The sequence below is a fragment of the Rhinatrema bivittatum genome, chromosome 8 (assembly GCF_901001135.1).
Source record: "Rhinatrema bivittatum chromosome 8, aRhiBiv1.1, whole genome shotgun sequence".
NCBI classification, from domain to species: Eukaryota; Metazoa; Chordata; class Amphibia; order Gymnophiona; family Rhinatrematidae; genus Rhinatrema; species Rhinatrema bivittatum.
Window position 1 is genome coordinate 73,841,775 of NC_042622.1, and position 14,303 is coordinate 73,856,077.

The 14,303-nt window shown below is 42.3% G+C and overlaps 1 protein-coding gene across 1 annotated transcript in view; it reads left to right on the forward strand.

The window, feature by feature from the left end:
- The first annotated feature begins 3,678 nt into the window (after positions 1-3,678).
- The window catches only part of LOC115096919 (rho GTPase-activating protein 39-like), a 156,078-nt gene continuing 145,453 nt past the window's right edge, over positions 3,679-14,303 (forward strand). The window contains exon 1 of the mRNA XM_029612210.1: positions 3,679-3,881. Coding sequence (XP_029468070.1) covers positions 3,871-3,881 — 11 coding nt within the window. The 5' untranslated portion in view covers positions 3,679-3,870. The remainder of the gene's footprint in view (positions 3,882-14,303) is intronic.

Below are 14,303 nucleotides of genomic sequence, written 5' to 3' on the forward strand. Positions count from 1 at the left end.
TTCATATTAGCAGGGAGGCAGCAAATCTTCAGCTGTTCTGCTACCTTAGGCATTGGCCTAGTGTGCCTATTGGCAAATCCAGATCTGGCCTTTCCTCTTCTTTGAGACTCCATTTGTAACCTGTCTCCCTTCTCCCAGCTCTCTTTAGCTGTCTCTCCACTTCTCTCAGCCTTAGTTTGTAGCTATCTGACTTCTCTGTCTCTCTTTTTCGCTGCAGCAGTCTCTGTCCCTGAGGCTTCCTATTCCCAAGGGTTCAGCAGGAGGACAAAAAAAAAAGCACTGCCTCTCTCTCTCTCTAAACAGGCTCTGCACCTATCAGACACAGGAAAGCCTTGCTGCAGTTAGGCACTGATAATAAAGAACACAGAGACAGGGCTGTTAAAACAGAAAAGAGAAACCTAAAAGGAGAAGGGTTATAGGTTGTTAGACGATTTGCTCTCCAGCCTAGGAACACTAACGTTCAGAGAAGGAAATGAGTCCTTGTGCTGGTAGCTGTAACTTTTCTACTTGCTTCCTTGCTAGTGGGAATTTAATCTTGCTCCCTAACACCTGAAAACTTGGAACAATACAGAGCATCTGAGGAAATGGAACAGAGAGGGTTCCTGTTAGAGGTGTAGACTCCAACAAATTACTCTTCCCCTCCCCCACTCCCAAATAAATCCCCCCTCCCCTCCCCCCACATAAAAATAAACAAACCCATAATGAAGAGCAGTAGCAAGTGCAGCTGCTGCTGTTTGCACAGGTAGAGAGGAAGGAGGTTTGGAAGGGCTGACATGCTCTCTTGGTGTTGCACCACCGACTATATGCATCTGCTCCCCAACAGTTTTATTTTATCTGTTCAGTTCAGGGTTTTGGCCATTGCAGCTCGAGGCTACCTCCATTTTACCACACGGGGCCCACTCTATGCGCTCCCAAATCTTATGGGCTCTGACACTACATCCAGGCCCAACATTTCCAGCAATCCTTTCTGAAAAAATTGCACAAGTGCACTATCTCTTACCGCCTCTGGATGCCCAATAACTCTGATTTTGTTTCTGCGGCCTTTGTTTTCTTCATCTTCAGTGTGTTTCATCAGAATTTTGTTCTTTTTTTTTTTTTTTTTTAGTGCTGTTAATTGAAACGGAAACATGATGGGGAAAAAAAAAAAAAGAGCGTAAGGCCTATCTAGTCTGCCCATCTACAACAACTGCTCAGTTGAACAACTACCACTCCTTGTCCTAAGCTGTCTCTATCACGTCTCCTCTAGTCCGCCTTCCTTCTTGGTTTATGTTTGTTTGTTTATTTGTAACGCTGGAAATGGTTGCATCTGGATAGGGGTTCAAGGGGCCACATCTTGCATTTTATTTTTAGATGGAACGCTGTTCTTATGCCTTAAGCTATACTCCAGGGTTTCCTGCGTGGGGGGAGTTTCCTTTCAAGGCCGTCACATTGCACTTAATGTTTCTCAGCCTTAAGCATGTTTGCATACAGCACTGATAATCACAGCATAGAGAATAATGAATTCACTACTCAATCACAAGTTGTTTGGTGGTTTCCTACATTTCTCTTTTACTGATAAGATGCACAAAATGATGTAAAGTCTTTACAGCTGTGTACATTTTAAGACTGTACAAGTGCTTTTAGTGTGACTTCTTACAGTCTTTCTTAATCTCAGATGTTAAATCCAGTTGATGTCATTATTTGTTATTTGATCTCTTCCCTCCCATTACATTTTGGGTAAAGCTTTATGTGCTTCCCTCCCATGGGAGTTTGAAGTATCAAAGATGTATTTTAAAGTGTTTAGCCTTGTATCTCCTAACTCTTCTTGTATCAAGGGTGACAGCTTTCTCTCCTCCTCTTCCAATCTTTAGTAGATATTTATAGGTCATTGATGTGGTTCATCTCCTCTCCTCTTTCTCTTTCTTCCTCTTACATGATGGCTGGAAGTCTTCTTTTCCTTGGATCTTGGTGATCTTCGATTCCTCTTACTAGAAGGGAATCTCTCCTGTTGAATTGAGGGGCAAAATTAAGTACGCTTAACTGACTCCTAAATGGATTTGGCACTCCAAACTCAAATATTAAATCAATGATTAAAGAATGGAATGAGAAGGCTGAAAGAAACTCTCATCTAAAATAACTTAAACGTCCATGGAGTTCTTTTAAATCAGAACTCAGTACCAGACATGCTGTCTCTTCAAAAACAAGAGCGATCCGCGAGGGTAAGATGGTGATCTCTCAGTATAAACCAACAGGACAGGACAGGTCCATTGCTAGCTTCCACAGGGGGAGGTACAAACCTTTTCAACCCGGAATTGTGTCTCCCCCACCCCACCACCAAATGGTATATTCTTCTACTTAATTCTAGTTGGAGCTGTTGCTGAGGCATCAGGTAGAGGTCTGGGCTAGCCTTTTATAGGGCAGGCTTGGTGATGTCATCTGAGGGCGCTGCAGGGGTTTTTCGATTTAAATCTTGCAGCATCAGCGTCTGCCCAGTTGAAACCATGAGGAAGAGCACCTGGTAGGAAGAAAGCTGTTTGTTCCCTACACAGCTTAATAGGAGCATTGCTCCACTACTTCTTCCCCCACCCACCACTCTCTATCAAGCGAAGAGAAGCTGGTTCTGAGGGTTTATTTCTTGTTTTCTCCCTGGGCCATCTCTGCTATTCGCCTATTGTGCCTCCTGACAGTATGCCTGTCTGGTTTAGGGCACCTAATTGTTGTACAATAAAGTTGCGGCCTGTTTGATCCCACTCTTGCTTAAGTCTCGTTCACATTAGTGATTGCATTGCTTGTTATTGATTTGTGAGAGGGTGGGTGCTGGGAGAAAAGTCAGTCCTGGCTACCCATATTATGCCTGTCTGGTTTAGGTGACCCTCACCACCGGCCCAAGGGCTCTCTCTTTTCTGAGGCACATCCTCAGTGCCACTCACTGGCCAGTGGCAGGAGCTATCTGGTTCAGTGAATCCAGATCCCTGCAATAAATGAAGGCTGCTGTAGCTTGAACCATACGATCAGCCCCAATTATTGCCTTTCTAGTCAAACTATAGCCATTTCTCCCTCTGCATGTGAGGATTAACATGGCTCCCACTTTTTCTCCTCCTTATTTATTTATTTATTTTTAATTTTTATATACCGGAATTCCTGTATGCAATACAAATCAATCCGGTTTACAAGTAACGAAAAGGTTGCCCTGGTCTGGGGGGTTAGACCGGGGTTATTTTACATGGAACATAGAACAATTCATCATAAACTTCCTTAAGAAGTTTATGATGTTTGGTGCTGGGGGGATGGAGCTGATGTGTCTGTGTGAATTTATGTATTTGCTATTGCATGTGCCCGTGTGCATCTGCTGTCTTTCTGAGTGAATATGGGAGTTTTCCTGTCTAAGAAGGGGGTGTGCTTCTGTATCTGTATTGCCTATGTGTGTGGCTCCTGTTTGTGTGCAGTTAGGTTTCTATATGTCTGTCCATGAGCCCGCATCTGTGTGAATGTGTGTGTCTGTGTGAAGGAGTTCATCGGTGTCACTGTTTGGCCAAGTATGTCTGCATCTGTGTGTGTTTGTCAGGGTGTGGGTTGGTGTGGCTCTGTGGCCAGTGACCCTTCTTTGTCCCAGCTGCCATGTGAGCTGGGAGAGATTAGAGGAGGGAGGAGGGGAGGGAGGGAAAAGGCACAGGGCTCGGGTTACACATCCTGATTCCAGCCTGGGAGGAGAGAGAGAAACTCTCTGAGATCTGGGCGGGGAAGAAAGCCTGTGCTGGGGCTTAAGCTTCGCTGGCGCTCGGCGACCGGGACTTGCAACGGGACGTGTTCGCTTTCGGGGCCGGGAAGGGATCGGAGGAGAGTTAAGCGCTTCGGCAGCGGAGGGGCTTTGCTCCGGATCATGTGAGGAAAATGGCTGAGAGGTAAGAACACGGTGGCGGGGCCCGGAGCGCCGGGGGAAACGAGAGCGAAGTTTTAGGAAGTTCTGTCTGCCGCGGAGTTTAGAGGACAAAGTATCGCCTTACGTTACATTCCAGTGCTTCGTGCATGCATATTGAGGATCATTAACGGCTCCAGTGCAGGCATACTCCGCATTAATCACTAACTGCAGCAGGGCATGTGTAGCTCCAACATATATACAGCGTATTATTCACTAAGGGCAACAACAGACAATTCCGTAACTTCACTAATGTGTAAGTGTAGCATATGGGCAGGGAGCATTATTCACTAACAGCACGCGCAGAGCCCACTAGTCACCGGTGGATGCATACAACGAACATGCAGTGCATTATTCACTAACAGCACCAGTACATGTGTATGGCAGATAAAAAGAGCAATATTCCCCAGCTGCACTAATATGCAAGTGCAGCATATGGGCAGGGAGCATTATTCACTAACAGCACGCGCAGAGCGCATTAGTTCACCAGTGGATGCATACAATGAACGTGTACGGTGCATTATTCACTCAGCACTTGCACATGTGTATTGCACATAAAAAGAGCAATAGTCACTATCTGCACTAATGTGCGAGTATAGCATATGGGCAGGGAGCATTATTTACTAATTACACCAGTGCAGCACTAGAGCACATTATTCACTAAGAGCCCATGATACAATAATTCAGAATTCATGTGCAAAACGCATATAGGCATTGTGCTAGTCATTTACACCACCAACTAATATATACGTACAGTGCATTCTCTTATAGCACCAATGGATGTCTACAGTGAATTATTTGCTTACCCTATTACTACCTACAGTACTAAACCTTTGGATTTAACTGTGTTGCTGTGGATTTTGATGTATTATTTCCAAGTGACTTTTCTGAGAAGGGCAAGCCTTCTGAGATCCCCTCAGAGACCTGCAGCTGTTCTCACTGCATGGAAGCTCAGGTTTTAATAAGCAGACATAATGATCTGCTTTCCTTTGCAGTTTCTCTGGGGCTCTAAAGTTTTCCCGTGTAGCAGCCAGGCTGGGATAACTTATTTCAGGCCCAGGATATCTTTGGCTGAGTCACAGGAGAATAATCCTGGAGCAGGAGTTTGAGGCTGTCCTGGAAGGCTGCAGCTGCCTTGGGCCTTGATAGCCTTCTAAGACTAGGGTAGCCAATTCTGGTCCTCAAAAGTCACAAACAGGCCTGGTTCTCAGGATATCCGTAATGAATATGCACAAGATAGATTTGCATACAATGGAGGCAGGGCATGCAAATCTATTTTATGGATATTCCTTGTGGTTATGTTGAAAACCAGATCTGGTTGAGGCTCTTGAGAACCGGAGCTGGCCACCCCTGGTCTACACAATCTGCTTTGCTTCTCTGATTTGTGTGGTGTACTGCTGAACTGGTTCTTGCCTTAGACTTAGGACACATTTGTGCAGATTTTCTTTAGTGTAAAAGCGTGCCATGTTTCTTTGTGTGGCCTTGGGGGTTCCTTCCCCCCTCCTCTAGAAAGGAGTGCTGCTTTGGCATGGGCTTGCCTAGATGTGTTTGCTGGTTTGTTTGTTCAGGTGTGCAGGTAGAAGCACGCTTGCCTGTTGGATAGTCTTCTGTTGTAGAATTCCCCTCTTATGGGATTTGCCTTGCTGTGCAGGCCCTGAGCATGTGGCAGGATTACAACAAGTGACATGCACACTGGGACATGTCCTGTCATGATTTCTGCTATAAAACTCTTCGTACTTTTCTTGTTAGTCAAGTTTATATTTCTGTCTCTGGGGCTTTGGTACATTTCTGATAAATCCATTTACTGTGTAGAATACTTAAACAAAGGTTTGTTTGAAACTTAAAGATTGGAGCTTTTCTTTTTATTTTCTGTGAGTATTGGGAAAAAGTTCATTGTTTAATAAGAAGTCTTTGCATTCTCTGCAAGGACTGGGAAGATGATGTTCTCTTCATTAGTACTACTGATACGGTAGACCAGTTATATAGATATATGCATCGCTGTACAGAAACACAATGTAATAATCACATGTGGTCAATAAACTGGAAGATGGCAGTTCACAGTGTCTTCTGAAAGCGGATTTTGATTTTCTTTACAATGCCCTCAAACACAAAGGGAAACTCAGGACTTAACCTTTGAAGCCTGGGAAACCCACTATGACCCAATTGATTACAGGATTTACACTGTCTACCCTGGTGAGCAAAGGAGTCCATTGAGAGTCCAGACTTGAGAACACTCGGCTCTCTAGGAGCTGATACTTTGCTCACTGCGTCCGAAATTTGACCGCCTGCCTTTAGAGAGCTGAGCAGAGTCAGTGTTGGCGCAAGTCATCCTGGAGAATGCCAGCATGGTCAAACAAGGGATCTGCTCTTTTTGGAATGACTCGGGAGAAGGCTTACCAGCGGCAGTAGCGTTGAAAGGGTTACAAGAGAATGAACACTCTGGAGAAGACTGGATGAGGCGAATTGTCTGAGCCACTTAGGTAAGATTGTTCCAGAGCTGGATGGGGCTTCTCCACAATTTTTGGTAAAGCCACAGGCTGCTGTTCTGACCCTGGGGAAACCCTTGTCAAATTGGATGCCTCAGTACAAGCTCACAGAGAGATTTTAATTATTTAGCTCAAAGAGTTTTTGGCTGGATGTATTTTACAGATTTCATCTGCAAATAATCTATCTAGCAGAGTTGAAACTTTGGAAAATGATGTTAAAGACCTGAAAGATGTTAATTCTAAAATAATTAAAGATAAGTTAATATTTCTAAAGAAAATGGAATTCTTTTAAAGTTTCATTAGGTCTTTGCATTTACGTCTTCTGAATTTTCCAAAGTCTTTTTCTCTTTGAGATCTATTTAAGAAATATTTGGTGGACATGCTGAGAATGCCTTCAGACTCAATTTTTCCTAGTGGTAGGAAAGTTTCTGTGGATAGTCTGTGTCTCAGCTTTGTTGGAACACTCTGACTTGGATAAAAAAGAAAGAACCACATTGTTGGTGAATTTTGTTTTTGAGCAAGATATGAGTGCAGTTTTGAGATTGTGTTTCAGGAAGGCCCAATTGCTTTTTGTATGGCCAGCGAATATGGATTTATCCTGACATGGCCGAAATTGCACAAGAAAATGTTTCTTGGCAATCAGACAGGAAGTGCATGTCATGGGGGTCCACTTCTATTTACTACCTCTGGAGGTGTTTGATTTTTTTATACTAATGTCAAGTATGTTTTCCACCTTCCTGAACAACTTTGAGCCTTTCTGGATGTGAAGGATATAGCTGGGACTTCCCAAATGAGCCATGGCGTTGGCTAAAATCAGTAGGGCATAAGTTGTGTAATAGCTAGATATCCTGCTTTATTTCTTTTCCTGAAATGTATTTCGTAATTTGCTTTCTTATCTTGGTCCTCCCCTAACTAAGTAGCTGGTGGGTTCACTTCAGAGTGTAATCCTGTTATAGTGATATGGGTATGGGTACTGTAAGTTCCCTTTGCTTGGATCTTCCCTGATGTTTCTGTACAAGCATTTTGTTCTGTAGGTTTGTTGAAACCGATAAATACATATTGAAATAAAACCCAAATAAACTGAAAGCAGAACAATATTAATAATGTTCCTACCTCCTAACCCTTTCAGATTTCTCCAGTTCTCCGTGCAAGTGGTACTCATTTTTTTTTAATTGTATTTTTGTATAGCTTTAACATTGCATGTTAACAACATCATGCATAAGCAATTCAACATGTATGTAAAAAAGCAAAAGAAGTGAAAGTAAATATAACACTTAAGTGCATCTAAGATCGCTACTATAATATGGTAGAGAGAACAAATCCTAGCCAGCTAATTCTGTCTGAGGAGTAGACAGATAATAATGTGCTTGAATAAAGCTCTAGTTGGAGAGAGTCGACGTTTTCTTCCTGTGTACTTGTAACTGGGCTTATTTCGCAAGGTGATCAGGCTCGACAAAAGCAAAAGTATTTACATGGAAACCAAATTGAGGGGAAAAAAAATCACCCGATATCAAGAACTTGTGGCATAAGCTAATAAATCTTTCCCTGATGCTCTGGGTGCTGCTCCAGGAAAAGTCAGTTCTTGTGCTTGAATAAAACTCTAAAAAAGATTTGCATCCAAGTCATAGCAAAGGAGGCTACCAAAGTCACCCTTGATTTTGCTTCTTCCAAGGAAGTCTTAAGTAAGAAGTTAGATACAGGGGGAGTCAGCCCATCTACACATGCCTCCCCTTCTTTAATGGTGTGGATTTAAAACCAGGAACATAAAATGCACAAGAAACTGGTGGGAGCATATCAAGAGGGACATTTCAGTATTTCCAGAAAGTATTTCCTCAGCATCTCATAAGGAGATGATAATTTAGTTTGAAGAAAATTCATTCATCAAAGATTTCCATATCTTGTCATATCTTCTAAGGAGTCCATCTTGCTCCTTAAGGAAATAGTATCTTTTAACAAGTTAATCTTCATATTTTGAAGCTTTTATTCTGAAACTCTTCGATTTTACCACTATATTCCGCAATGGCTCGGCTTTGAGCGGGAAATCTGAGCTGCACATTAACTGTCAACTTACAAAGCTTCGTAGCACATGTGGACAAATTGCCCTCAGTCCTAGCAGTCGTGCACCAAAGGTTGCAAAGAGACCTTTTTTCAGGAACCCACAAAGTTAACCCAGTTGAAATAGGGCCAGAGCTGGAGGACTTGCCTCCTTCAGGATCTCCACATTAGCAGTTATTCCCAGGGAATAAACATGATCGCCTTCACTACTCCTAAATGTAGCGATAGTTGCCTTGGTTCCTCCAGAGACCAACAGATTTGAAACAGCACCAATCATTCTTCTAGCCTGTCTGGCTATAGGATGGCTGCACGTCTTCCCCAGCGATTCCCCCTCCGACTCCTCTTGACGCACGCTTTTCCACACTCGGCAACGGTGGAAAAAATGTACGTACTGCAAGTTGGAGAAATCTGTCTGGCAGTGGCAGCTGCTCTGGCCAACTGGGCTTAAGGAGGTCCAGCAATGTTTACCTCTCCCGTGCTACTGCTCCAGCCCGTGAGGTGGTTTCACCAGTAGATTGTGAGATGATAAGAGTCCATCGTTCCAAGTTGGGATGGCAGGGTCTCTGAGGGGTGAGTAACCCCCCCCCCCCCGCTTTTCCTTTTCCTCTCCATGCCACTAGCTGGTAAATTGGTCCAGCAGCAACAGGAAAATGAAATATCAGACGCGATCACACGCTGCTGTGGCTATGATGCCATTTTACCTGCATAAGAGTGTTTGTTGATGAGTGAGCAGAAAATGGAAGGGTTTTCTTTTCTAGATTTTATAATATGAATGATTGTAATGTTTGTTTGTATTGTTGCCAGTTTATGCAATGCTGTCCAGTACATATTATTGTGTTTATATATGTATGAATATCTGTATCTCGGACGGTGCTGTACAAAGTTTATTATTACAATAATTGCTATATTTATTTGGCACTCACAGGACATAAATACATTAGTGCAGGGATACAATGAGTCATCATGACTAGTTATACAGGTATAATAGAAAAAGGCAGGGGTGGAAAACTGTTTAGAAACACAGGGCACCAGGAAGCAAGGAATAAACATTTTCTTAAAAAATTTTTTAAGCATTTTTTTTGTTTTATCTGATTGTTTTTGCTTATTTTTCTTTTTGATGTTTTGTTCTCACCTTCCTGGCCTCTTTCCATCTTCTCTTCCATACCTTTCCCCAGCCTCTCTTCTGTGGCCCAATGACAGCAATTCCTCTCCGGCCAGAATCCAGCCTCGGCACCAACTTCTCTTTAAACCAGGGCCCAGCCCCAGCAGTGGCTCCTGAACAGCTCGCCTGCTCTCCCCACCAGGCTGTAAGTCACATATTCAGTTTGGAGAAGACATAGCTTTTCATCTCCCTTACCAAGAACAGATCATATTTAAAAAAAAATGTTATGGCTATTGCCAGATGCACACTCTCCATAGAAGCTTCCGGAGAGAAGCAGGTATGGGCAAGGACAGCAGAGATTCCAGCATCAGCATATCAAAGAATATTCTCATATTCTTAGGCTCTCTAAGTGCCCCAAATGAGGAATACAAATCTAATAAACAAATGGTTTCTAACATCTGAGATCGTCGGTCATGATTAATTTTCTTGTAGCCCATTCGTGTGAGTTTTGTGAAACCGGGTTTTTTTTTCCCATTGGCCAACCTTCTGATCATGTTTCTTGGTCATTTATATATTTTTAAACTCTATAAATTTCAGAATACAAACAAGCTTGACAGCAACTAGGACATAGCAGCTTGTATAAATTACAAAAGAACAACATAACAGTAACAGAAAATAAATACACTGCAATCTTGCCACAAAGCCACAATTAAGGGGAGGGAGCGAAGGGCCCAATGGAACAACCTCAGAAAAAAGTAAACAGAAAAGGAGAGAGACCGCAGTCCAGTCTGAATAACCGCATTGGGGCAAGTCAGGATGGCTCTGGAGTCGAGGCTGCATTCAGAGCAACCCTGCGATCTAATAATGAGTGGGTTCAAAAAAGGAGTACCTGTTTCCATCCAACTTAATTAAGCATTTGGCAGGATAGTGCAGAACCGCCCCCTCCAAACTCAGGACCGTATGTCTTCATTGGAGAAAAGCTCTTCTCCTGTTTTGAGTCTATCTAAAATAGAAAAAGAGCCAAAAAATAATTCCCACGTTATGCAAAAATATCATGAAAAAGGGGAACTCAACGTGAATTCACTATTTAATTGCCAAAACAGTTTCTTTCACTTTTTTAAAATAAATTCTTCAATTTTAATTTCAGAAATATTATGTATTATCTCAGGCAGCGCATCAGCAAGCCTGTCAGCGTGCCTCCAAATGTATTCAGAGGCCGCCCGGACTGTTCAGTCATTTGTGGTTTTACTCGGTGTTGATAATACATCCCCAAACAATCAAATGAAAATATCTTTAGCAAGGGATAGAGTTGAGAATATTTCTTAATAATAATTTTTTTATATATATATATATATTATATCTCAACAAGGGTAATTCTTAGAGAAATGAATATCCAAAAACTCATCTGAATTGGCTCATCTGAATTCACGTTGAGTTCCCCTTTTTCGTGATATTTGAGTCTAAGAGATCAGGAAACATCCATTAACAGGGCATCTTTATTAACAAATAACCTCATGATTAAATTCTTATCTGTTTCGAAAGAGCAAGAAATCAGTAAACTTGCACGCTCATTAACCACATCCTCAGACTGTTCTAGAAAACGGGTTAAGTTAAAGGTATCAGAAGAAACTTGTGAAGTATCAGATATTTTATCATCTTTTTTTTTTTCTGCTGATACATAATACCTTAGTGAAGGAGTGGAAGTCTGTTCATCAGAAATACATAGAATTTCTTTCATATATTTCACAATAAGATCAAAGTGGTACGAGGAAAATGTAGAAAATGAAGATTGAAAAATCTCCACCTGTTCTCAGATAGGGCAAGACGTCCATGTATAGTAGAACCGTCCTTTGCAGAAGCAGATCAGAACTCTTGAGTTAGTAGGCCATGAGGGTCGAGAGTTTTAGGTCTCTTGTCAATGGTCATCAGCAGCCTCTTGAGAACAGATACTTGTCTTTTAATAGAATCCAAAGAAGAGGAAAAGTCATCTAGTTTTTTTTTTTACTCTCTGTCCTTTCAAGGAGAACTGTGGCCTGCTGTACATTTTCAAGGCCTGGGTTTGCCAGTCTCTGCAAAATGGCTTCCACTGGAGCAACCCATAGTCTGCCCAGACTTAAGAGCTTCTGAAACTGGGGCTCCTCCAGTCCCCTTAAATCCAGACTGGGGGGAGGCATCTGGCACGCAGGACAGAGATGCTTTAGTCTCAGGCTGAGAGGAATGCACCTGATGTAATTTTCTCCAAAGTCTCCCGACAGCATCTGGCCAACAGTACATTGCTGGGAGGCGCATGAAATGCCTGCACCTGACCCTTCTTCTTGACCATTCTTAATAAGGAGAAGGCAACCCTGGCGGGGAATATGGAGCAAAACTGTCAAATACTAAACACGGAAGCCCAAGCAGTCGGGACCTAGGAGCTTGCCCCTTTGACAGGTGCTGCTTGATGACATCAGGGCCGTGACACTCAATGAGCCGGGCAGCCGTGATTGTGCAGGCAAGTTACAGGGCAGCAGGCAGCTAGGAGGAAGTCCTTTGTGGCTGCCATTTGTAATTGTTTTTCAGGGCTGCTAGATGAGTTCTTTGTAAGGGTATTAATCTCATAGAGTTCTTGTAGTGGTATATTTCTTGTTTATTTTTGAAATAATATGATGGGTTATGACCATCAGGCTTCTTTAGATCAAGAGGCCTAAAGTGCCCAAACATGGGGTCTCTGTCATCAAAGGAATAGATTTGGGGACAGGCTTAGAGAGAAACAAGAAGGTTAAACATATACTGGGATGCTGTGCTGTCAGAACACACAGTCAGTCTGACAGGAGAACAAGGGTGTGAATAAGAGCTTGATGTCATTGATAACGGGTCATATGTCAGGAGTACAAATGGTAGCGAGGTAGATATTCCATTTACTGACAAGAAGATTTGTGTGTATCGAGTGAAAAAAGTGAAAGTAGTCAAGCAACGGGGTCACTTGGGATACATCTTGGGATATTAAGGGATCTCAGGTTCTGGCAGCTTTGTTGACAAAATATTCAGTCAGTTTTTGGGGACAGAGGGGCACTTGTAACTTTTTTTCACCTTTCTCAGAAAAGATATAGCAGAACTAGAAAAGGTAAAGGGAAGGGCAACAAAAATAATTACAGGGATGATTTGACTGCATTATGAAGAAAGTCTAAACAGGTTAGGGCTCTTCAGCTTGGAGAAGAAATGGAGAGGGGGATATGAAAGAGGTTTATGAAATTATACATGGTATGAACAGGTTAATAGGGAACAGTTATTACACTATCTAAAAGAGTAAATAACCGAGTCACATTTACCCGTTCAAGACTTCTCATGATCTTAAAGACCTCTATCATATCCCCCCTCAGCCGTCTCTTCTCCAAGCTGAACAGCCCTAACCTCTTTAGTCTTTCCTCATAGGGGAGCTGTTCCATCCCCTTTATCATTTTGGTTGCCCTTCTCTGTACCTTCTCCATCGCAATTATATATTTTTTGAGATGCGGCGACCAGAATTGTACACAGTATTCAAGGTGCGGTCTCACCATGGAGCGATACAGAGGCATTATGACATTTTCCGTTCTATTAACCATTCCCTTTCTAATAAGTCCTAACATTGTTTGCTTTTGTGACTGCTGCAGCACACTGAGCCGATGATTTTAAAGTATTATCCACTATGACACCTAGATCTTTTCCCTGGATGATAGCTCCTAACATGAAATCTAACATCGTGTAACTACAGCATGGGTTGTTTTTCCCTATATGCAACACCTTGCACTTATTCACATTAAATTTCATCTGCCTTTTGGATGCCTGATCTTCTGGTGCATAGAGGAAATGACTGAAAATCCACCAGGAAATCAGACCAGCAAACAAGGAAAGATAATTGACAGAAGCAGAAATAGAGTGGGAAGTACAGAGAGTTACTTCAGAAACCCCACATGGATCAAGATTTGACACTGCAGTGGTTAAGGAGAGGTAAACTCAAACCTATAGATGAGATTAACTGCAGCACAGGATAGTGCACTACAGACAAGAAGGTTTATAGCAGGCATAGAAAAGAATGGTAAAACGGACACATGCAGATTCTGTAAACCAGAACTAGAAATGGATGTGATGTGCTGAGGTGAGGTGAGACGGCACCACAAGGCTTATTCACTGGAACTTGTGTAAATATTATAACATCGATGTATCAAAAAGTACTGGGAGCACGAGCCTAACAGAAAAGAATAAAGAAGTTGTGATAACTTGGGACATTCCTAGTCCAATCAACAGGAAGATTGATGCTAGAAAAGCAGATATTGTGGTGAAGGAGAAAAACACAAGAATGGTATTGCTGACAGAGGATTTAGTGCCCAGTGACTATTCTCGGGCTCATATAGAGAAAGTAAAGATCATTAACTATCAAGAGATGCAATTAGAGACTAAGAAAATGTGGCAGAAAGATACAGAAATAGTGCCAATTGTATTGGATGCCACTGAGCTGATTAAGAAGAATTTCCAAGCATTCTTTGATATGCCTATAAAAGAATTACACCCTATGAACTCCAGAAGGAGGCGCTCTTTGGCACAAAGCAAATACTAAGAAGCGCATTAGCAGTAAAATTGAGAGACTGAGATCCTTCCCAACAAATCCTGGCTTACAAATAAGGTTTATGCCTGTCAAGGTATGCGCAAGACAGACCCATCTGAGTAAAAATCTCTACTCAGTACAGCGTATCGGCTCAACCTAATCTGCTGGTTTGGAGGTCATACTGCAAACTGGCATGTGGAGGAC